Source organism: Suncus etruscus, chromosome 9, assembly GCF_024139225.1.
Source record: "Suncus etruscus isolate mSunEtr1 chromosome 9, mSunEtr1.pri.cur, whole genome shotgun sequence".
Classification (NCBI taxonomy): Eukaryota; Metazoa; Chordata; class Mammalia; order Eulipotyphla; family Soricidae; genus Suncus; species Suncus etruscus.
In genome coordinates this window covers 75,141,502-75,168,204 of record NC_064856.1, presented here as the reverse complement: position 1 = coordinate 75,168,204, position 26,703 = coordinate 75,141,502, and the positions used below count along the sequence as shown (strand labels likewise).

Below are 26,703 nucleotides of genomic sequence, written 5' to 3'. Positions count from 1 at the left end.
AAAGCCCTAGTCTAAGCTTTGATCTATGACTTGCACTACAATCATGGTCTCTAATTCTAGAAGTCTGACTGAGACTAGTGCAACTGAATGGGCCTTCTGGAAACATAATGAAAGACGCTATCCCAGGCTCCATCCTAGGACCAGCACAAGGACCAAGACCACCAATCACAGAAGATGGATTAAAATGACACTGAGGGAACAGAACTTCTAGAACCACAAAGAAAGACTTCATCATAAATTCCACTCCTTGACCTGTGCAGAGACCGAGATCTCTAGATACAGAGGTCTGATTTTATCACCCAGGACGGAGCAGAAGTCTTCCTCACAGCACAAAAACACCGTGGGGAGAGTAAATATACTTGAAAGGAGTCTATAGTTAATTTCATGACAATATAATTCAAGGGTAGAGAAACCCTGTATCTCTTAGGTCAAGGGAATTCCTGTTCGAATGACCCCAATGTTTACTGTGCTTATGCAGGAGGGGAAAAAAATAAAAGACAAAAAGCACAAAAGAATCTTTTTTTATTTATCTATCTAGTTTTTGTTGATTTCTTTGATTTGGTGTGGATATTGCACTTGTTGTCTTCATTTTTATTTATTTATTTTCTTTCTTCTTTTCTCTTAATTTTCCGTTTTGTGCTCTGTCATGTTTTTTATTTCAAGACCATGGCTATTATGTGGTACCTATCTTTTATTGCTGTAGTGCTCACTCGATATTTTATTTGATACTTCTTTACACTGTTGTGGTGTTTCGCCTTCTTTTTCCCTTTCGTCTCTCAAACCGAGGATGAGAGCCTCTAAGGACTCCACCCATTTTTGGCATACTTGATTTTTACCTCATTTTATTACTTTTCTCTTCTTCAAACAAAACCACATAACTTGCACTATCTAGTCTCGCCTCCCAATTAGAGAGGGATATAATGGATGTACCATTACCAAACAGTTGTAAGATCACTAAGTAGTAAGCTAGGCACAGCGAGGACCACTCATTCTAGCAGCCCCGGGGGTGAGGGTGGAGGACATGGGAGGCAGGACGGGAATGGAGGTGGAGGGAGGACAATTCAGTGATGAGAATTCTCCTGATTTAATGATTTAATGTTAATATGTACCTAAAATATTATTGTGAACGATATGTAACCCACTACGATTCAAATAAAAATTATATTAAAAAAAGGAAAAGTGTTTGGCCAATGCATTGCAAACACCCAACTCAATATATGTGTGTATTATATATATATATATATATATATATATATATATATACCTGTTATGATAATGATCAGTTTCAAGGATACAACATTTCAATACCACACTCTCAAACAGATTTATGCTTCCTTCTACCATGTGGTTCTTTCTAATCACACATCATCTCTTGGTTCCTCTCAACACAAAACAGACCCCCTTCTTCCCATGTCTGATGTTTGCTAAGCTCAGTTCCATAAAACCAGCTGTTAAATTCTGTTGACTGTGGCCATTTGTAATTATCTTACTTTTTATATTTGAACCTTTATTTCCTTCTAACCTCACTTGATTTGATATTCATCAGATCCACCTATATATTGGAAAATTACATGATCTTGTCTTGTCTTGTCTTGTAGCCAAATAGTAGAGCACTGATATTGTATAATATACAAACTGTACCATATATATAATAAATAGTGGTTATATATATATATGCATTATTTGCACAGCCACCTGTCTGCTCAACCCCCAGTTCTTTTGAGATGTACTCATATTTTTTTTCCAAAAAGATTGAACTTGTTGACAGTCTCACTGGAAGTTAATGTGGTTTTCTTTCCCCAATGTTCATATCTACAATAGTTGCTCTATTTAAAAATGTATTTTTAATTGAATCACTGTGGGATACACAGATACAAAGCTTTTCATGATTGAGTTTTACTCATACAATATTCTAAGACCCATTCCTTCACTAAAGTACATTTCCCACATTAATTGCCCCCAAGCCCCCAATCTAGTCTGCTTCATGGCAGACACATATCTCTCTTTCGTACTTGTGCTACTCTCATTAGTGTTACACATTTCTCTTTTTTGTATTTGTGCTATTCTCATTAGTGTTAGATGATGTCACAGTGTTGAGTTTATTTGTATTTCCCTGGTGATAACTTAAACATACTACTTTTTTCTTTGAAGAAATTTTGTTCATATATTTTTATTTTTGATTGGATCAAGATTTTTGTTATTTTTTAAAAGTGCTTTTGTATACTGATTATTAATTATTTTTAGATGAATGCTTAGAAAATATTTTCTACCAGTATGTGAACTATTTCTTTTGTGGTATACAAAATTATTTATTTGATGCAGTTCTACTTATCTTTGCTTATGTTTACTTAAAAGAAAAAAGGCATAGAGTGCTTGATATTTCCAGATATAATGCTACAAATCATTCAACCTATTTTTTATTCAGTATAACTTATGAATTCAGATTTGAAATCAATGCCTCTCATCAATTTCGAATTGACATTTGGGCCATATAAATAGTACAGTGAATACAGCATTAATTCAATAAGCAATCAACTTGAATTCAATCACTAGGATCCCATCTGTTCCTTTGAGGTCCTTCATAATTAAACCATGAGCACATAGCCAGAAGTAAACCTTGTCACAAATCAACATGAACTTTATAAAAGATATGAGATGTAATCTGAGTCTATTTTTTCTTTACACATGTAGATATATAATAATTCCAACATCATTAAGTTTTCCATGATTCACACTTCCCAGTCCTAGATCCTTTTTTGAAGGTTAACACTATGCCTAAGACCATATGTCTCTATTCTTTCAGTTATATTCCATTTGTCTGAGAGTATGCCTTCACTGCAAAATAAACACATTTTACAAATAATCAAAGTGAAAGATAATCTCAGATATAGAAAAACATAGGAGCTTAAACAAAGGACAATGAGATACAAAAAAGAAAAAAAAATTCATATGTCTTGCAGGTAACACAGGAGATAAAAAATTTTGGATCAGATTTGGCCTTGGATTTATCATTCATTTCCAAATCCTTTAAACATATAATGGTAATATTTATTTATTCATTTTAATTTACAAAATAATTAAGATAAATATTGGTTCTATATTTTATATAAAGTACCTGTTAAAAATTAATTGAGTTTTTGTATGTTTTAAACTAATGGATATAAGAGAATAAACATGGAGTTTATATCCATTTTACAATTAAATATCTACAAGACCAATATTATTCAGAGATAATTATATTTATTTTTAAAAAAAATACCACAGTAATATGATGAAGACTGATTGAAACCAGTCACTTCAGATGATCAAATGTAGACCAGAATAACAATAGACAGAACAATAACAAAATGCTGTTTCTCAATCCAATTATAGCATGACATGGCTTCTTTAGAATAACAATAGACAGAACAATAACAAAATGCTGTTTCTCAATCCAATTATAGCATGACATGGCTTTTTTACTATATAAACTTTTCCCAACAACTCAATAAAGTTATTAAAATAATGTAACCAAAGTGGAATTTAGTAGAAAAGTCAGTATTAGGGGGGGCAGATAGTACATTGAATAAGGTTTTTTCATTGTATGAGCCAACCCAGTTTCTATCCCCACTCTATGAACCCCTGAGGACCACAGCAGTAATTCCTGATTGCCAAACTAGAATGCAGAGCAGTATCCTTTGAGCATTTCTGGATGTGATCCCCCCCAAAAATAAATACTTCTTAAGTATTTGCTAAAACTATTGTAACTCATAAATGATAGAGTAATTTTCTACTTTCAATTCAAGATTTAAAGTATATTTTATGCATGTTTTCTCTCCCCTTGATAAAACTTAAAAGTATGCAACAAAAAACTAAGCCAGTACTGCCTGGGCTAAACATAAAACATCTTCACTTTTTATTCCTCAGTACATTGAGAAAAAATAAATATATAATAATTTAGTAAGTTGGAAACATTAAAAAATAACACATTAAACTGAGAAGTGCCTTAATCCCAAAGTGAAAATTAAAATAAAATGTTCAATGTTTTTAATCTTGATATGATATTAAGCAATATGAAAAACATTTGCAAACTGCAGGGAAAAGGAATAAAACAGATATATCCTGTGCTTTCTCAACATGATGCCAATATTATTTAAACTGCATTCAGAGTAATTTAATCATATTTCAAACTGGTATTGCATTATATGGTTAAGCCTTTGGCAATTCTGTTTTAGTTTTCTCAGACACCTAAAACAAAAAGCATGCAACAGTCATTTTCTCAAGTGACCATACCTTTCTTACAAAGGTCAGGAGGTACATTCAAACACTGCAAACAAATGCTAAATATAAGTTTATCTCTAATTTCTAACTTGGAACCTTGAACAGAAATAATATAGAAATCAGAAAATTAAAATTTTACTGTATTCTCTGAAAATAAAAATGTTTTTTTTGTTGGTTTTTTTTTTTTTATTTTTTGGGTTTTTTGGGGGCCACACCCGGCGGTGCTCAGGGGTTACTCCTGGCTGTCTGCTCAGAAATAGCTCCTGGCAGGCATGGGGGACCATATGGGACACCGGGATTCGAACCAACCACCTTTGAGTCCTGGATCGGCTACTTGCAAGGCAAACGCCTCTGTGCTATCTCTCCGGGCCCGAAAATAAAAATTTAAATCAACTGTTTTAAAATAATTATAATGATTGTGTAATGGTTAGATAGTATTATTATATCAGATACAATTATGATAAACACAAGCTATCAAAACTGAATTTTCAAATATTCTACAGAAATATTGACAGAAAGATACTTAAGTGGATTTATTAATACTAACACCTAAGTTTGCTTATTGAATAATATATATATATATATATATATATATATATATATATATATATATATATACATTACCTTTGTCACAAAATACTGAAATACATTTTAGGCATACAAACTTATCATAAAAAGTCCTACATGTTAATTAATTTACTAATTCAGACATAGGAAATCACACATTTGAAAAATATTAATCTAAATATTATGGATTACAAAATAGTAAAAGTCTTAATAATAAAATCACTTGTATAATCAAAGTGGTATATTAGAAAAAAAATATATGCTTAATACTTATTCTTTTACTCATTTTATGTCTTAAAGAAATGTAGTGAGATAATATATGGTATCAGCTGTTTTTTGTGAGTTTCCTAGAACCTAGAGTTAAAAGAGATGCAAGCAACTTTTAGAGGCTCCTAACCTCTAAGGTTTTGTTTCTTTACTGCCTTCCAGAATCACTGTTTTTCTTTATGCAGCTATTTAATACAAGTCTTCCATAGTAAAATTAAACTTTAGATTATTTATTATCATTTTTCTAATCTTAACTATTTCCTTCTGATCGTTGTTTCTATGAGATTTTTTTTTCCTAGAGGCAAAACAATGGTGGGTGGGACTGTACCTTATATTAAATTTTATAATGTTATGGGTGAAATTGTCATGTTTCTTTTTTTAGACAATGTAATTAAAATAATTGGAAAAATAGGGGCCAGAGAAGTGGTGCAAGCGGTATGGCATTTGCCTTGCACACGCTAGCTAACCTAGGACAGACTGCATTTTGATCCCCTGGTGCTCCATATTGTCCCCCAAGCCAAAAGGGATTTCTGAGTGCATAGCTGGGAGTAACCCTAAGCGTCACCGGGTGTGACCCCCAAAAAAGGAAAAAAATATTTACTGAGGCTTTAAGTAAGATTATCTTTGCCTAAAAGTTGTATAAGTCTCCAACAGCTTGCTCTGTACCAATGATGGAGTAGGTGTTAAATCTGGTTGTTTATCAAATAATTTAAGAATAGAATAAAGTATCTGAACAGTGAGAATGTACGAGGGAAATAGAAAGCCTGTCTAGATTAAAGGCAATGGTGGAGTGGGGAGGAGGGAGATTTGGGGCATTGGTGATAGGAACGTTGCACTGGTGATGAGGGGCCTTCTTTCATGACTGAAACCCAACCACAGTCATGTTTGTAATCAAGATGTTTAAATAAAATATTATTAAAACAAAGAAAAGCATTAAAAATATTGTCTTTGTTATATCTGGGTAAATTCATGACTTGTGAAGTGTTTGAAATTATTGCTATATCTTTTTTTTTCTTTTTTTTTCTCTCATTTTTTTTAATGATCATTTTTTTTTATTTAAACACCTTGATTACATACATGATTGTGTTTGGGTTTCAGTCATGTAAAGAACACCCCCCATCACCAGTGCAACATTCCCATCACCAATGTCCCAAGTTTCCCTCCTCCCCACCCGAACCCCGCCTGTACTCTAACAGGCTCTCCATTTCCCTCATACATTCTCATTATTAGGACAGTTCAAAATGTAGTTATTTCTCTAACTAAACTCATCACTATTTGTGGTGAGCTTCCTGAGGTGAGCTGGAACTTCCAGCTCTTTTCTCTTTTGTGTCTGAAAATTATGTTTAATAGAATTTAGTAATAAAAAAGGAGTAGGGTAAATATTTTTCTTTGATAAAGGGGTTAATATGATCTAAGATTGCATTATATAACTATGCAGAGTTTTATATCATTTATTTCTTTTATTTCTGTTGCATTTTGATAGATTAGTGGACAACATTATTAAACTTCATGTACCTGCAGGTCAGTTTGTTCAGCTCATAGTCACTTAAAACTCTTTAACCTGATACAAGATAAATATTCAAAAATCATATACATGCTAACAATAAAAACTCTAGAAATTAAACTTAATATAATAATCATAATAACATAAAATGGAAATATAGAGAAATTAAAATAAGAAAAATATACAGACAACTTTAAAATAATAATATTTTTAAAGATGATACAAACCAAGATTTGGTCTTACATGGACCAATATTATTAACATGTCAATTTGCCTAAATTGATGTATAATTTTAATGCCATTTATTTCAGTATTCTGTAAGACTATTTTATTATAATTACCACTTTAATCCTAATATTACCTCAGAAATGAAAGATACTTAAATTGCTAAAATATATCTTGTAAAGGAACAAAGAAAAGGAATTATAACTTCATTTTTAGAAATTACTACAAAGTTAGAGTAATCAAATAATACCATGTCTATTTGTTATAAAATAATATTTCTCTAATAAGTGAACTAGAAAATTAGAGCATAGCTTATTTGGATTTTTTCATTATTCTCACAGCTTTACTTATTTGAATATTTGTGATTTCTCATTTTTTAAGTATCCCATTTCTGAACAATATTAATATATTTTATCAAATAAATCAATGCCTTTGATTTTTTGATTAGTCCTTTATTTTCTCATGAAAATAAAAACAAAGAAAATATAAAAGATAGATTAGTTAGACATATAGTGTGAGGTTTAAAGGACACATCTTCCATGTTTAGACACTGGTCCGATCGTGAACACCACACATAGTCCCTCAAACACTGCCAGAATCACCCCTGAACACTTCCAAGTGTGCACCCACTACCAAAAAAGGGAGAGGACAGCTTATTTTTGTTTTATTACTTTGTTATTTCTTGGAGGGTTCCAGCATATTTTCTTGTTTAACTTTCTCCAGGATTTATTTTTGTAAAAATTTACATGGAAATGCACTATTAGTGAACCATATCTACATATTAAATTAATTTGTAGAAATGTAAATTAGTGATAATGCAATTTAATATTTAGACATAAGAATAAATTGTTGAGTTGGATTTTCTATTGTAGTCTAGGATATTGATATATTATGAGAATATCTCCTCGGGTAACACTACTTTGAAGATATCCAAGACTAAGTCTAAAATTTAAAATCTGATATGTATCCCCTTTTTCTTAATTCTTTTTTATTAAATTTGGCTTATCAAACTAATGTATGCTGCATATTTGGTCTGTAAATGTAACTTCTTGTTTATTGCCTTCAAACTATGTTCATTTTACCTTTTCTGGAAACAAAATGAAGAGTTACTTTTTTCTACAAATAATTAGACATTTTTCAATTATATGGATTATTATCATGAACAAATACAGAATATGTGAATACTAAATTTTTGAAATATTTTTATGTCTAAATATACTTTATAATAAAAAGAATAAAATTGGGTCCGGAGAGATAGCACAGTGGCGTTTGTCTTGCAAGCAGCTGATCCAGGACCAAAGGTGGTTGGTTCGAATCCCGGTGTCCCATATGGTCCCCCATGCCTGCCAGGAGCTATTTCTGAGCAAGACAGCCAGGAGTAATCCCTGAGCACCGCCAGGTGTGGCCAAAAAAAAAAAAAAAAAAAAAAAAAGAATAAAATTGGCCTGGTTAATTTGTATTTTTATCATGCCTTATTTTCTTTTCATAACTGATTTCTGTCTAATCTTGAATGACTTCAACATATATAATATCTATCTATCTATCCATCAATCTATCATCTACCTATATATCATCTATGTTTTTGGGCCACACCCTGTGGCACTCAGGAGTTATTCCTGGCTCTGCTCTCAGAAATTGCTCCTGGAAGGCTCAAGGGACCATTTGGGATACTGGGTATTGAACCAATTTCATCTTGGATCAGCCCCATGTAAGTAAGGCAAATGCCTTACTCAGGTATTATCACTCCAGCCATCAAATATATATTTTAAGATGACACCCAGCTATTAACCTAGAAAAAAGGTGTTTCCCTAATTTTCTCTTTGCTTTAAACCTATCTCTTTGATATGTAAAAGTTCACATGGATAGGCACTTTTATTTCTCATTCAACCTTCCCGTACTTGATAAAAATAGAAAGGAATCAGTCTGGCATGAGACCAAAGAGAGCATGAGTAAAGAAGCAACTGACTCCATGGCCATGTTCTGAATGGCTTTGTTTATTAATTCATTGTAGTTACCGTACCTGCTTCAGACTCATCTGCCTGTTGAAAATATGACATGTGGAGTGATTTCACAACACGAGATTTATTTTATGTCACAAATCATCAACTGTATTAAGTTACAGTATTAAAATGTCATTAAAATTAATACATATAAACAAAATATAGCCACAAGTTTCATATTTTCTACATTCATAAAAATATTAAAAAATCTACCATCTTTCAATGCTATCTATCTACATTACTCTATTTATTTACATGTTTATGAGAATATAATGACTTGAGTTTTATTTTTTTGTTTGTTTTTTAATGTTACGAAACCTAAGTGGTCATAGCAATGAGTTCTTCCTTGGTATTTCATCTTGAACTCTTGAAAATATTGAAAGTTAGCTATACTTCTATCAGAATCTCTATATTTCAGGTTCATTATAATTTTGAAAATTGGATATATTTCTACCAGAACCCTTATATATGTGAATATTCACATTCAGAAAAATATTTGAGAGTAGCTACTACATTCAAAAATAAACCTTTTGTGGTATGGGTTAAGAAAGTGAAAAATGTGTATCTGTTATTTTCATGTTTAATGATGTAAAAATAAATATTTTGTATTATCCATTAAGTTATCTTACATTAGGATCACAGGCAGTAACATTTAGATTTTCTCCACTGGATGTCTTTTCTTGCAAGTCGTCCCTCTTTTCAGCCAAAACATGCTGAGACTAGAAGGTAAAATAGAAAAAAAAAATAAGCAAGAAACACAGATATACAAGTTTTATTCACATATATTTTTATAAAATATAATCTAATGCCAACATCAAATTCAAAGAAACATCAAATCAAAATGGATTAAAAATTATAACTTAAATGATTACTTTCAAATTAAGTTAGGTGCTTTAAATCAATTTTATTTATATTCAGTGGAATTATTTTATTACTAACCATATTTTTGAATTGCTAAACCAAATTTTAGTTTAGCTTTGGTTTCTAATTTTGGAATGAATTCCAATTTTCAAAAAGGATACAGAGCAAGTGAGAGTGCAGGTTCTTCACTCAATCTTTGCCACCACATGAACCCTCTAAATATTACTCAATGTACCCCTGATGTCGTCTTAGCATCTTTGGGTTAACACTGAACCGCCCTTGATATACAGGACCTGAACCACATTGTATTTTTTTCAGGTCCCTCATGTTAAAATGTTTTGCCATTACTGATATTTGACTTCCAGGCTTCCTAAACACTATTTGATTGATTATACCTCACCCCTTAGGGAAAAAAAATAAATTCTATTTTTAGGTATGTATGTTTAGTACAGAAAATCATTCTTTCAAAAAAATGAAGATCACTATTTATACAACACTCACTCAGTACAATATCTAAGAGTTGGCATCAACCTTCATATCCAACAACAGATGAGTTAATCAAGAAGGCATGGTACATAAATATGATGAAATAGTACATAATTTAATGAATGTTGCAATCAATCAATTTATTGGAACATGGATGGAACTAGAGAGTATCATATTAAATAAAATAAGCCAGAAGGAGAAAAATAAAAACAGGGTAATATCACTTATATGTAGTATTTAGAATATGAGGGAATTAAAAGGTTTAAATACAGATTTCCTAGAACACTCTTGGCTCCAGAATATAGTTCAGAGAAGGAAAGAAAAAGACTGTAATTGGAGAAAGACAAATGTAAAATAACAAATGATTGGAGGATTGGGGATTCAGGTACACTAGTTTTATTAATGAAGGAAAGAACTAAATGTTCAAGCATTGGAGTCAAAACACTAAAATCATGAGTCCCAAACATATATTTGGAGGCTGTATGTGTGTGTGGTGAGAGGTAACTTGGGATGGTGGGACTTGTGCTAAAATACTTTATGTAAAAATTCACTATAACTTTGTAAATAACAATGCTTTAAATAACAATTTTAAAAAATAATAAAACAAAATATCAGGCTGTCTTTTCTACTCTTGTAATTTTCAAACAAATCATCATATAACAAAGGTAATGCACCCTTTATTTTATCAATAAAAGGTCGTTTTAGTATTTAATTATAATTTTATAGAGTTTTATCCACTCTAATTCTTCACTGAAAAATCTAATCTTAAAATAAACCCATAAATAAAATAGTGTTATCAAAATTCACGTATTCAAAGAAACTACATAAATAGGTAAAAGAGATTTTTTTTCAGGAAGCTTTCCTTTCTTATGCCCCATAAAAGGACATATCATAGTTGGCTTTTAAATCCATAGAGATGGTTCAAAAATGTTTTCAGGGAAGATTTCTGAGAGTACTTTGTATTCCATACAAATATAAAATACAGTGACTTCTCATTCTAAAATTTTAATCTTAGCCTCAATATGAAACTTTGATTTTAGTATTTCACAGGGAATAAAACAGGAATTCTAAGTGGGAGATATAAAATGACAAAGAATAAGATGTGATAGCAAAGTATTAAAATCCATTCAGGGTGAATTTTACTATTTTTTTTATTTTGGTGGGGGAGTAGGGTGAATAACCAGCCATACTCAAGAGGACTCTGGATACGAAATGTGGTGCTGGGAATTCACTGAGATAGCTATGTTTAAAGCAAAATATAATTTTACTGTTTTTGAAAGAATGTGTTAAGAAAGCTAAAGGCAATATAAGATAAAAAAAGTATTATACAAGTTTGAATGTGGAAAAAGAAGTGTAAATTTTTGATATGCTCTATATTTTAGCAGTTGAATAATCATGAGGAAAAAATCCTATAAAATAATTAAAGGAAACAAAAAAAAAGCTGGAAAGCTTAGATTTGATCTAATAATCAGTTGGGAATCCATTAAATACTTCAAAGCATGTTTGGCAAGCCTGGGGTTTCTGTCAGCAGCATTTGGCAAATATATAATAATTTTGGTAAAAAAATAATTAGGTAAAATAACAAAATGACCAAATTCATGATGAGAAAGTCAAACAAAAATCTTAATTTTAGAAATTTAAAAGAGATTGTCATTAGGCCTTATTAGAAAGCAAAGATTAAAACAAAAATATTAGAACTAAATAAATAGGAAAACCCTGAAGAAAATGATATTTATAATAATAAAAGTGTGTTGTATTTATTTTAAAGAAACAGTTTAAACCTTTGTGGAACATCTCATTGTGCACTATTATATAGCTGTTCTAAAAATACATTACCAAGAATCAAAAGAGACATTTAATTTAGCTAAAAGCTTCTGAACACATTGACCTCCTGCCTTCCTATAATCTTCACATTACAGATAGATAGAAAAAATAGGTTAAAAGTAACATGTAGAACAAAAAATCATTTTAAATTGGAGGATAGTATCTATTAGCATCAAATGAAGGATCACAAAGCCAAATAATACAGGAAGGAGTAAATCACATTAATGGAGAAGAAAACATTTTCTGCATTTCAATTCTATTGAATAATCGAAATCCAGAAAAAAAATTGTACCAAACAGTGGGAATTTAATTATATGAATAAGAGTATTTAAAAAATGAAGAAGTAAGAGAAAGCATAGAGGGGAGGGTGCTTATTTGCATACACCTGACCACAGTTTGATTCTGGATACTATCTATGATCTCTCAACATAGCCAAAAGTAATCCCTGAACATGGAACCAAACTAAACCCTGAGTTTTTCAGGTTTGAATAACTTCCCCCTCCCTACCAAAAATGAATAAATAAAATAGAAAACTCATTTTCAATACTAGGCATAATATTATTTCATAACAATATCTTGCATTCTTTATACACGTGTTAAATTTTAATCACAGTAAGATTTCCATGTTATTTTGATTCAAATATATATATATATATAATAGACATACTTTATATAAATATGTCTAATGAAAACTATTATTAAGATCTTAACATTTAATAGAAATTTTGGTGTTTTTAGTTAGATATTTTAGAAATGATGATATTTATAGCATATACAATATTTAGAGGCACAGAACCTTCTTGAATTCAGACAGTATGATAACTAATATAACTCACAGGGATCATAGACATTTATTAGTTTGACATCAGACTTCTAAATAGGCTGGTGTTTGTGAAAAGTGCTTTATACTTCATTACATCGTTTAAAACTAGTCCATATTTTTCACATATCTTTTACTCTTATACAATTTTTCTTAGTATCAAAAGAAGAGAAGAATGAACAATAGGGAGAAGGTTGAATTTATAAGAGGCATATGATTATATAGGATCATTTTTAAATGTGTCAATTACAATCAGTTCTTAATGTATCAGTCAATAAATTCAGTGACACAAAAATATTTTCAAATTAAATAAATCATTAAAACATTATTTTGAAATTAAAGAACTATTTGCTTTTCATTAAATGTTCATCCATTTTTAAATGGCTCTGGATTTTTATGTTACATTTTCCCTCTGATTTATGACTGTGTATTTTAAATTTTATGTATCAGTTTATAGTGTCTATTATCTTGTGATCTAATTCAGATAACTGGAACCTCTAATATTTAATTCTATATTAATTATATTAAGAAGCAGTCACAAATACTAGGTTAATTTATTCTTAGAAAATAGGTTGCTCTAGTTTTTCTACAATAAAGCTTTTATGGCTAATAAATCTAGTTTTGTTTCAGCAATTTCTAAGCCTGGTGCTTTGTCCTTTTTCAATTCTCTCCTTAATATCATGTGATATGGTTTCTTTACAAATAAAGTGTGATTATTATCATCTGTTAATACTTGAGGTTTCATATAATCACATAGACTTAAATGATAAAGTGAATCATGTAAATATATTAAAACTGAAATTGTGACAGGAGAACTGAACAAAGGTTCATCATAGAGAACAAAAAATATTTAAAAATTTTACTAATAATGATGATGCCCCTTTAGGTTAAGCTATTAGTAACATCAAAAAATAACATACCTAATAAATAAAATGAATAATTGAACATCATTTTAAAACAAATGTTATACATTTATGGCAATATTCCCAGTACATTTTGATACATTAAAATTTCACTAATAATAATGATACCCCTTTAGGTTAAGCTATTAGTAATGTATCAAAATAATATAATAAATAAAATGAATATTTTGAACACCATTTTAATGCAAATGTTATACATTTATTATTAAGTTTCTCTCTCCTTTTGTGAGTTTTAGTAGTGATTTATCAATCTTGTTTAATTTTTCAAAAAAACAACTTTTGATTTCGTTGATCTTTTGGACTTTTTTTGGGGGGGGTTCCACTTCATTAAGTTCTGCTCTGCACTTTGTTATTTCCTTCTACCTACTAACTTTTGGATTTATTTTGTTGATCATTTTCTAATTTTATAAGCTTTGCTATTAAACTATTTATGTGGGCCCTTTCTTCCTTCCTGATGTGTGCTTGCAACTTTGACTTTGAGTCTGTGTTCTGACAATTCAAATATATTTCTTGTAGGCAGGAGAATATTAGATTCAGCTATTTGATCCATTTTGCCACTCTGTGTCTCTTAACTGGTGCATTTCATCCACTGACTTTGAGAGATAATTGTCATGGGATTTAAAGCCATCTTTGTGTGAAAGTTTTGTTTCTTTAGGCCTTTCTTGTTTTACAGTAGATCTTTAAATTTATCTTTTAAGGCTGGTTTTGTGTCTGTAAAGTTTCTGAGCTGCTGTTTATCCATGAAGCTATATATACTTCCTTCTAACCTAAAAGTGAATCTGGCTGGGTGCAGTATTCTAGGTGAAGCATTCATTTTGTTGAGTTTTGTCATTATATCCCACCACTGTTTTCTGGACTTGAGGTTTCTTGTGACAGGTCTGCTGTAAATCTTAAGGATGCTCCTTTGAATATAATTTTCTTTTTTGATCTTGCTGCTTTCAGTATTCTTTCCGTATCTGTGGGCTTCATCATTGTGAATAGGATGTGTCTTGGGCTGCTTTTCTTCAGGCCTTTTTAGTTGGTATTTTTCGGGCATGCAGGATTTGGTTGCATGCAGTCTTTATTTTAGCTCTGAGTGTTTCTCTGTAATGATGTCCTTGACTGTTGATTCTTCCTGGGTTTCTGTGGCTCCAATAATTCTTATGTTGTTTCTGTTGAGTATATCAAAGACTTATATTTTCCTCTGTTCACATTCTTTGAGTATGTTTTCCATTGTCTGATCATTTGCTTTAAGTTTTTTTCCAATCTCTTCTCCTCTATGGAGTTGTTATGCATCTCATCTTCAGCTCATTCTGTCCTCTTCTGCTTATTCTTTGCTAGAGTGGCTTTTCATTAAGGTTTTCATTTCATCTACTGATTTTTTCAGTTCTCTTATTTAAGTTTGGAGTTTTCGGATTTATATCTTTGGGGTATGTTCAACTCAATCTATGCTTTCTCTGAGTTCTATGAGCATCTTCCATATTTCTACTCTAAACTCCTTATCTGAGAGGCTAACTAGGTGGTTGGGACTCTTAGGGTCATCAAAGCTGCCATCTTTATTCTGTACGAATATTATTGTTTCTCCATTGCCATGTTTGTAATGTAGTTTATACTAAGTGTTGTGGTGGGGTTCATGAGGTAGAAGATATGCATAGCCATGAAAGGAAGCAAAAAAGTAGGCAGGGAGTGAGGCAGCAGTCTTTTCTTCATAAAACACTTCGGTGGTCGCTTTATTGATTTGTTGAATGTGTTTAATAAACTCACTGGTTCACTGAACCTGATAGCTCCAAGCTCCTCCTCTTATGCTTTTGCGTTTTATGCTGATTGCTGGACTCTTAGTCCTTCCTCATCTGTGTTCATCACTCTTCACAGAAACTATATTCACATTTCTACCTTTTACATTGGTTTACAAAGCTTTAGAAATGTCAACTTCAAAAATGTGACAAAATTTTAAGCTCTATATAATAGTGAAAAATTATTTTATTCAGCAAACATTCAGCCCCCATTTTTGTGGAAGGCATTGTATTAAAGCTATTTAGTTGAAAGAGGTATGAGAAAGGAAGATGGCATCAAAATGATAAAAAGAAAGAAAACATAATTTCATAGACATCTGTTATGAAGACATCCAAGAAATCAATAAGTTTATCTAGAGAGTTGATAATCTGAAGAATTGGCAGAAGGCTCTTTATTTCTTTTTGTATGCTAGTGATTTTGTTTTTTAAAAATATTTTTTATTGTGATCAAAGTAAATTACAAATTTTTCACAGTTATATTTAAGCTACATAGTGATACTGAATCAAGGGCATTCCCACCACCAGTGTTGTCCTCCCTCTACTCCCATTCCCAGCATGCATCCCACATCCCTCTCCATTGTTCCCAGAGCTGCTAGTATAACTGGTCCTCTTTGTTTAGATTGGTGTAGATTGTGTATTGATTCTATTGTCATTAACTTTGGATTTGGTGTTTAAGTCTGATCAATTTTTTTTTATTTCTACTCAATTTTCATACGACTGTTTGGTCTTGGTACCATCCATTATTTTCCCACAAGATGATTCAAGTTATGTGGCTCTATTTAAAAAAAAATAAAGAATAAAAAAAGAAAAAAGAAAAAAGAAAGAAAATAAAGGGAAAAAAACAAACAACTGGAAGAAGTCCATCTAAAGGTTATAAATAACAATTTAAAAGAAATGGAAAAATGAAGAAAAGCATAATGAAAAGACAAAAAAATACAAAAGCAGAAACAAACAAAAAAAAACAAAACAAAAAAAAACCAACTAAAAAAATAACAAAAATCAAACAAAAACCCCAAATTGTCAACTACAAAAAAGGACCACAGCAATAAAGACAACCGAACAATAACAACGAGCATGAAATAAAAAGGAAAAAAAATAAATAAATTGTGCTCTTTTTTTTTGCAGAGGCAAAGTAAATATTGGGAGATTAAAGAGGGAATTCCCATTGCATGAGAGATACAGGGGTTCTCCGCCCTTGAAGCATCCTTTTATGGGGATAACTACAGGCTCCATACATGCTCTTTTTCATACCTCCAGGTCTTTTTTTATGGTGCCAGGAAACTTTCTGCGAGTTGTGGATGATAAAATGAGTCCTTTGTAACTAGAGATATTGGTATTTGCACAGGTCATAGAATGAAGATAGGATAGAGTCTTTCTCTACAATTCTGGAAGTTCCATAACTGTTGTTGTAATCAGTCTTCTGTAGTTAGTGGTCTTAGTTTTTGCTAAGTCCTAGGGTAAAGCCTGGGATAGAGTCTTTCAGTATGGTTCCAGAAGTTTTGCTCAGTTGCAATTGTCACAGTCAGACCTCTGGAATTAGAGATCTTGGTATTGTACAGATCATAGGCTGTAGCCTATGCTAGGATCTTTCTCTTTGGTCCCAAAATAAGTTCTGTCCAGTCATGGTTGTCAAAGCCAGTCTTCTGTAGATAGTGATCTTGGTTTTTGCAGAGATCAAAAGGATGACTGTCTTCTGATTTCATCTTACTATTAGGTGATGAGATACTTCAACCTGCTTTTAGCTCAAGTTATTGCCATTTTCTTGTTGTCAGGATGTCATATCAAAACTGGCACAAGATGGTGTGAGAGCAGTATTAGGAATTTCCCAGGGGGAGTTTGTTCCTGGTGCTATTGCTGGAAACTTTGTCTGTTCTATGTCTGGGATCTAGGGCTCGGGATTGGATGGTCACTGTCTGATTACATGGAGTCTAAGCTGGGTATGCATGACACATGTTCAGGGTGGAATGCTCTCTGTATTATAAAATGTACAGGTTATTATCGCTAGTGGATAACATCTTCTTTTTATACATAAAAATTTCCCTCTTTTAGTATGCCTTTGCAAAAGGGAATGGTGCCATATTATATTGCTTGTGCATTTTGGGGTGATAATCTCAGGCCACACCATCTCTGTGCTCTAGTTTTGATCTATACCAGGCAAGACTTTTTCTTGTAGGTTTTTGTACCAAGTAGAACCAAAACAGGTGAAGTTAAAGAAGAGAAAAAAAAATACACACACACACACACACACACACACACATATATATATATATTATATAGAAGAAATAAATAAAAGTGAATTAAAAATTAATTTAAAAAGTGGCATAAGAGACTACCTTAAATTTGGGAATAAATAGACTAAGAGGTAGTATTATAGAAGTATTAAACATATAAAGGAAAAATAGTCTTCCCCATTAAGTCTTTTGAAATATTCTTGTGAGGGGTAAAATACAGGGCACATTTTCATTACACACCCTGGTCTTGTTGAGTTTAAGAAATGACTTGGGGGCCGGGCGGTGGCGCTGGAGGTAAGGTGCCTGCCTTGCCTGCGCTAGCCTAGGACGGACCGCGGTTCGATCCCCCGGCGTCCCATATGGTCCCCCAAGCCAGGAGCGACTTCTGAGCGCATAGCCAGGAGTAACCCCTGAGCGTCCCCGGGTGTGGCCCAAAAACCAAAAAAAAAAAAAAAAAAAAAAAAGAAATGACTTGGATTACTTTGTATTACACAATTACAAATTTGTACTACACAATTAAAAAATAATTGTGCATGTGTTTTGTTTATTTTTCTTAATGTTCATTTGGCTGAAAATTCAAAATTAAGGGGTCAGCAAGGGGACTTCTTTTGAGAATTCTGTTTATGGTTGATTGCCTTCCCACTGTATTTTCACATTGCCTAGTCTTTGCAACTTTTTCTTCAATTAAAAACAAGAGAAAAAGAAAGAAATGACTTGCAGCAGAAAGGGATTGGGTAGAAGGCTCTTAATTTCTAAATTACCTGAATGCCCTGCAGTGGAAGTCCTGTGTTCAGTCTTTTTTTTCCCACTCTTTTGGAGGAAGACAAATTTCAGAGATTGTAACTTAGCTTTCTTTTTTTCTCATAAATTCATTCCCTTATGAAATGTATCCCTATAGGTTTAGTTAGCACTATGTAGGAATTTGTCTGTTATCTATTCTATATTTTTTAATTTTATTTAACCAAATTTATTACATACATAATTGTATTTGGGTTTCAGTCATGTAAAAAACACCACCCATCATCAGTGCAACATTCCCATCACCAATGTCCCAAATCTCCCTCCTCCCCACCCAACCCCGCCTGTACTCTAGACATACTTTCTATTTCCCTTGTACATTCTCATTATTAGGATAGTTCAAAACGTAGTTATTTCTCTAACTAAACTCATCCCTGTTTGCGGTGAGCTTCATGAGGTGAGCTGTAACTTCCAGCTCTTTTCTCTTTTGTGTCTGAAAGTTATTTTTGCAGGAATGTCTCATTTTTTTTAAAACCCATAGATGAGTGAGACCATTCTGCATCTTTCTCTCTCTCTGACTTATTTCACTCAGCATAATAGATTCCATGTACATCCATGTGTAGAAAAATTTCATGACTTCATCTCTCCTGACAGCTGTATAATATTCCACTGTGTATACGTACCACAATTTCTTTAGCCATTCATCTGTTGAAGGGTATCTCGGCTGTTTCCAGAGTCTTGCTATGGTAAATAGTGCTGCAATGAATATAGGTGTAAGGAAGAGATTTTTGTATTGTATTTTTGTGTTCCTAGGATATATTCCTAGGAGTGGTATAGCTGGATTGTATGGGAGCTCGATTTCCAGTTTTTGGAGGAATCTCCATATTGCTTTCCATAAAGATTGAACTAGACGGCATTTCCACCAGCAATGGATAAGAGTTCCTTTCTCTCCACATCCCCGCCAACACTGTTTATTCTCATTCTTTGTGATGTGTGCCATTCTTTGCCGTGTGAGGTGGTACATCACAGTTGTTTGATTTGTATCTCCCTGATGATTAGTGATGTGGAGCATTTTTTCATGTGTCTTTTGGCCATATGTATTTCTTCTTTGTCAAAGTGTCTGTTCATTTCTTCTCCCCATTTTTTGATGGGATTAGATGTTTTTTTCTTGTAAAGTTCTGTCAGTGCCTTGTATATTTTGGAGATTAGCCCCTTATCTGATGGGTATTGGGTGAATAGTTTCTTCCACTCAGTGGGGGGCTCTTGTATCCTGGGAACTATTTCTTTTGAGGTGCAGAAGTTTCTCAGTTTAATATATTCCCATCTGTTAATCTCTGCTTTCACTTGCTTGGAGAGTGCAGTTTCCTCCTTGAATATGCCTGTAGTCTCAATATCCTGGAGTGTTTTACCTTCGTGTTGTTCTATATATCTTATGGTATCGGATCTGATATCGAGGTCTTTCAATCATTTGGTTTTAAACTCCGTACATGATGTTAGCTGGGGTCTAAGTTCAATTTTTTGCAACTGGATAGCCAGTTATGCCAACACCACTGGTTGAAGAGGCTTTCTTTGCTCCATTTAGTATTTCTTGTTCCTTTATCAAAATTAGGTAACTGTATGTGTGGGGAATATTTTTTGAGTATTCAAGCCTATTCCATTGATCTGAGAGTCTGTCTTTATTCCAATACCATGCTATTTTGATAACTATTGCTTTGTAGTACCGTTTAAAGTTGGGGAAAGTAATTCCTCCCATATTCTTTTTCCCAATGATCGCTTTAGCTATTCTAGGGTGTTTATTGTTCCAAATAAATTTCAAAGTGCCTGATCCACTTCTTTGAAGAATGTCATGGGTATCTTTAGAGGGATCACATTAAATCTGTACAATGCTTTGTGTAGTATTGCCATTTTAATGATGTTAATCCTGCCAATCCATGAGCAGGGAATGTGTTTCCATTTAGCGTGTCCTCTCTTATTTCGTGGAGCAGAGTTTTATAGTTTTCTTTGTATAGGTCCTTCACATTTTTAGTCAAGTTGATTTAAGATATTTGAGTATGTGTGGCACTATTGTAAATGGGGTTGTTTTCTTTTCTTTCTTTCTTTTTTCTTTTTTCTTTTTTTTTGGTTTTTGGGCCACACCCGGCAGTGCTCAGGGGTTACACCGGCTGTCTGCTCAGAAATAGCTCCTGGCAGGCACGGGGGACCATATGGGACACCGGGATTCGAACCAACCACCTTTTGTCCTGGATTGGCTGCTTGCAAGGCAAACGCCACTGTGCTATCTCTCCGGGCCCGGGTTGTTTTTTTAATGTCTATTTTTTTCCTTATTACTATTGGTGTATAGAAAGGCCATTGATTTTTGTGTGTTAATTTTGTAGCCTGCCACCTTGCTATATGAGTCTATTGTTTCTAGAAGCTTTTTCATAGCGTCTTTAGGGTTTTCTAATTAGAGTATCATGTCATGTGCAAACAGCGACAGCATGACTTCTTCCTTTTCTATCTGGATTCCCTTGATATCTTTTTCTTGCCTAATCGCTATAGCAAGTACTTCCAGTGCTATGCTAAATAGGAGCCTTGTTTTGTGCCAGAATTTAGAGGAAAGGCTTTCAGTTTTTCTCCATTAAGGACAATATTTTCCTCTGGCTTGTGGTAGATGGCCTTAACTATATTGAGAAAGGTTCCTTCCATTCCCATCTTGCTGAGAGTTTTGATCAAGAATGGGTGTTGGACTTTATCAAATGCTTTCTCTGTGTCTATTGATGTGATCATGTGATTTCTATTTGTCTTGTTGCTGATGTTGTGTATTATGTTGATAGGTTTACGGATGTTAAACTAGCCTTGCATTCCTGGGATGAAACCTACTTGATCGTAATGAATGATCTTCTTAATGAGGCATTGAATCCTATTTGCCAGATTTTGTTGAGGATCTTTGCATCTGCATTCATCAGCTATATTGGTCTGTAATTTTCTTTTTTCGTAGCATCTCTGTTTGGTTTATGTATCAAGGTGATGTTAGCTTTTAAAAGCTATTTGGAAGTGTTCCTGTTTTTTCAATTCATGGAAGAGTCTTGCCAGGATTGGTAGTAGTTCCTCTTGAAAGGTTTGAAAGAATTAATTAGTAAATCCATCTGGGCCCGTACTTTTGTTTTTGGGCAGACATTTGATTACTGTCTTAATTTCCTTAATCGTGATGGGTGTGTTTAGATATGCTACATCCTCTTCATTCAACCGTGGAAGTTATAAGAGTCCACAAATTTATCCATTTCTTCCAGATTTTCATTGTTAGTGGCTTAGATTTTCTCAAAGTAGTTTCTAGTTACCCTTTGAATTTCTACCATATCAGTAGTGATCTCTCCTTTATCATTCCTAATACGAGTTATCAAGTTTACCTCTCTTTCTTTGTTAGTTTTGCCAGTGGTCTATCAATATTGTTCATTTTTTCAAAGAACCAACTTCTGCTTTCATTGCTCTTTTGGATTGTTTTTTCAGGTTTCTATTTCATTGATTTCTGCTCTCAGCTTTGTTATTTTCTCTGTCTCCCTATTTTTGGGTCCTTTTTTTGAGCACTTTCTAATTCTATGAGCTGCGTCATTAAGCTATTCAGGTATGCCCCTTCTTTCCTGATGTGTGCTTGTAAAGCTATAAATTTTCCTATCAGTACTGCATATGCTGTGTCCCATAGGTTCTGATAGTTTGTGTCTCCATTGTCATTTGTTTTCAGAAAGGTTTTGATTTCATCTCGGACCCTCTGGTTATTCTGTAGTAGGCTATTTAACTTCCAGGTATAATGTTTTTCTTCTGTGTCCCTTTGTAGTTCACATAGAATTTCAGGGCTTTGTAGTCAGCAAAAGTAGCCTGCAAAATTTCTATCCTCTTAATATTATGGAGGTATGTTTTATGTGCTAACATGTAGTCTATCCTGGAGAATGTCCCATGTACATTAGAGAAAAATGTATATACAGGCTTCTGGGGGTGGATTGTCCTGTATATATCTACTAGGTCTCTTTCTTCCATTTTTCTGTTCAGATCTAGTATATTCTTGTTGAGTTTCAGTCTGGTTGACTGTCAAGTGTTGACAATGCCGTGTTGAAGTCTCCCACAATTATTGTGTTGTTATTGATGTTATTTTTCAGATTTGTCAACAATTTCATTAAATATTTTGCTGGCCCCTCATTTGTTGCATACATGTTTAGGAGAGTGATTTCTTCCTGCTCTACATATCCCTTGATTAATACAAAATGTCCATCTTTGTCCCTTACAACATTCCTAATTATAAAGTTTGCATCATCTGATATTAGTATGGCCACCCCATCTTTTTTTTGGGTGTTGTTTGCTTGGATGATTTTCCTCCAGCCTTTTATTTTGCGTCTATGTATTTTCTGACTATTCAGGTGCGTTTCTTGTAGGCAGCAGAAGGTTGGATTGAATTTTTGATCCATTTAGCCACTCTGTGTCTCTTAACTGGTGCATTTAGTCCATTGACATTGAGAGAAAGAATTGTCCTGGGAGATAGTGCCATCTTTATATCAATGTTTGGTGTGTCTGTTGGTCAGTCTTGTCTTGAAGTAGGCTATTCAGTTTTTCTTTTAAGAATGGTTTTGAGTCTGTAAAGTGTCTGAGCTGTTTTTTGTCTGTGAAACCATGTATTCTTCAATCAAACCTGAAAGTAAATTTTGCTGGGTGCAGTATTCTAGGCAATGCATTTATTTCATTGAGTTTTGTCACTATGTCCCACCACTGCCTTCTGGCCTTGTGTGTTTTTGGTGACATGTCTGCAGTAAATCTCAAGGATGTTCCTTTGAATGTAATTTCTCTTTTTGATCTTGCTGCTTTCAGAATTCTGTCTCTATCTGTGGGATCTGTCATTGTGACTAGGATGTGTCTTGGGGTGTTTCTTCTGGGGTCTCTTTTAGTTGGTACTCTTCGGGCATTCAGGATTTGATTGCATGTATTCATTATCTCTGGTAGTTTCTCTTTAATGATGTTCTTGACCATTGATACTTCCTGGAAATTTTCTTCCTGGGTCTCTGGGACTCCAATGATTCTTAAGTTGTTTCTGTTGAGGTTATCATAGACTTCTATTTTCATCTGTTCCCATTCTTTGAGTAATTTTTCCATTGTTTGATCATTTGCTTTGAGGCTTTTTTCCAGTTTCTTCTGCTGTATGGAATTATTATTCATCTCATCTTCCAGTGTACTAATTCTATCCTCAGCTGCTGTTAATCCGTGGGAAAGCTCAACCATGTTTTTCTTCAATTCATCTACTGAGTTTTTTAGATCTGTTTTTTGACCTGAAATTTCAGTTTGGAGTTTTCTGATTTCTATCTTCATATTCTCTTGATTCTTATTATTGTTCTCTTCTATACTTTGTTTGAGTTCTTTGGACATCTCTCATATTGTAACTCTAAACTCCTTATCTGAGAGACTGACTAGTCGGTTGGTCATGTTCAAGTCATCAGAGTTGCCATCTTTATTCTCTATGTCTGGCGCTGGCCTGCGTTGTTTCCCCATTATCACACTTGTATTGTGGGTTTTTCTACGTGTTGTGGTTGTATTCATTGGCTAAATGATGTGCACGGTCGCAAATTAAAGCAGAGTGGCCGTGTTCCTCTGGCCTCTCCCTTTCTGGGCGTGCAGACTCACCTCCACGGAAGGCTCACGGGTAGGCAGGCCATCCACATGTGAGCCACACACAGGATAAAATCAGGCCGAAAATGAAGCACAGCACAGAAGAGAGGCAGATAGGGCTGCTGGTATCTGAGATCCAGCAGAGTTCAGTGGCTACTCCCTTTCTGGGTATGTTGACTCACTCCCACAGAAGGCTTACGGGAAGGTGGGCCATCCACAGATGAGCCACACAAAGGATGAAATCAGGCTGAAAATGCAGCACAGCACAGAAGAGAGGCAGATAGGGCTGCTGGCATCTGAGATCCAGCAGAGTTCATTGGCCTGTTATCTATTCTTCCCATTTTATTATTTCTGAACAAATGTCCTACATGGAGGACAGTTGAGGCTCTCAACCTAGGTGACTGTGTGCCCCCTGAACCCATGTATTTCTCAAATATATTTTTTTCTTTTTCGTAATCCTCACAGTGCCCCTGCTTCAAGCAGGTTCATATATGGCTGGGCTATGCTGATTGGTATGCTATGAGAATCATTATTACTAGAAAATCTAGATCCAGTTGTTAATTTCTCCAGCTACTCTAGTCCACCAGTAATAGCTTTGCTGGCAAGAAATGGAAATGTCATGGAAGCATTGATGCACCAGCATTCAAACTCCTGGTTCCTGGAGAAATTAAAATGGGGCTGTTCCAGCCTCTGATGAAGCAGAAAAGAAGCAAGTCTTGATAAAAATCCAATAACTTGTCTTAGTAGCAGCCTAGATCTCCCTACTTAAGTAGTAGTGGGTAATATGTATAAATTTTAGTAGCCTTAGAGACATTTTTATGAAGGTAAACATATGATATTGATTTATGTTAAGTAAATTGAAATTTTCTAATTGCCTAAGTTGAAGATTAAAAACAAGCAATACATTGTAAATTATTGAATAATGAAACTGTTTTTTTTTTCTGGTTTTTGAGTCACACCTGATGTGGATACTCCTGGCTCTGTGCTCAGAAATTGCTTTGGTTAGGCACGGGAAACAATTTGGGATGCCGCAAAAAGGAACCCGGATCTCTCTGGGGAAGGCTGCGTGCAAGGCAAATGCCCTACTACTGTACTATTGCTCTGGCCCCTTTGATTGTCTTTTGATCAGCCTGATACTCCACAGAATGGAACTCTTTTTAAATCCTTTATCATAAAGTATATTAAGTGGACTTATGCAGTCATAATCATTCATTTTATATGTTTTGAATACTTAAGTTATTTCTTATATTATATTGAATTTAGGTAGAATATTTTTCATATAAAACAAACAAACCTTTCCATATCTTGTCTCAAGATATTCTGGCATGCTCTTCCTATAACTTCCTGGGTTAAGTAGCTCAGTATTCCTAGTCCCTTTGTTCATGTTCTGTGAACAATTAAAAATTTGAATGATTAAAAATAAGAAAGATTAAAAAAAGTTGTGCAATCTCTTATAATGTAATTGAAATTAGTGAAACTTATGAAACAGCTAATCAACACTTGAAGATATCTATACTTGCTATTTTTTATATAAAATTCCTCTTAAAATATTTAGTCATAAAATCATTTTGAATATCTAGCACAGAAGCACAACTACAAGGCTTTTTAAATTCTCAGTACATGTATTAAGAATTCTGTACAAATAAAAATGTCTGTATACTTAAACATAAACAGTAAAATCTTAATTATGAAAAAAGGAAAATATAAAGAAAATGTACGGAGCCTTCTGTTTTGACATAGAAGATAATCATGGGTTACTGTTTATCTGATTATCATTGGCTCCACTTAGGGAAACATAACATTTCTTTAGAGAATATTTTGTTCCAATTTTATTTTAGTTTAATTTGAAAAAGGCTAAATTAGTTATCTTTCACATTATATGGTGTACTCATCGAGATTGTATCTATATCAGGAGGAAATCATGACCTAGGGTTCAAATGAGGAATAATGAGGAATAAGCAAAGATGGGAGAGAAATAACAAGGAAAAAGGGAGGGAAAGGCTGAATAATCCAAATATTCACTTAATTTCTTCTGACGATCTACATGACTGGTCCCATAATAAGAACAAAAGCAAAAAAAAAAAAAATAAAACAAAAACAAAACAAAAACCCTAAGAAACAGAAATCTCTGGCTAATGTAGAGGGACAGTGACAGTTACTATGTTTGGAAATCTCAGATCACCTGTGATGATCTGATTAAGTGTATCATTAGGAAAAATCACTCAAACAGCTGAAGCAAGCAATCATTTAAACAGCTGAAACAAGCAGGAAGACAGATATAAAGATATAATGGAGTTGGTCAGAGGTCAGTGTTGCGAAAAAGTGACTCTCCAGAAATGTAAAAATTTCATCTCCTATTACATTACTAATAAATTTATTTTAGATTATTGCATAAAAATTAACAAGTAGGGACCCTGCGCGCGACCCCCCCCTCATAGACTGCAGAGGCCAGCCGCGCCAACGGGGAGTAGGGAACCCCGGCGTCCATGGTGAGTGCACTGTTTTAGGGCGCTCACACGTGGACGACCCGCGGCGCCAGCCACCCTGCGCGCGACCCCCCCCTCATAGACTGCAGAGGCCAGCCGCGCCAACGGGGAGTA

The 26,703-nt window shown here is 33.6% G+C and overlaps 1 protein-coding gene across 1 annotated transcript in view; it reads right to left on the bottom strand.

Annotated features, from left to right (window-relative positions):
- Positions 1-26,703, bottom strand: part of LUZP2 (leucine zipper protein 2) — a 411,673-nt gene that overhangs the window by 4,675 nt on the left and 380,295 nt on the right. The window contains exon 10 of the mRNA XM_049781145.1: positions 9,453-9,542. Within this exon, the coding sequence (XP_049637102.1) occupies positions 9,453-9,542 (90 nt within the window). The remainder of the gene's footprint in view (positions 1-9,452; positions 9,543-26,703) is intronic.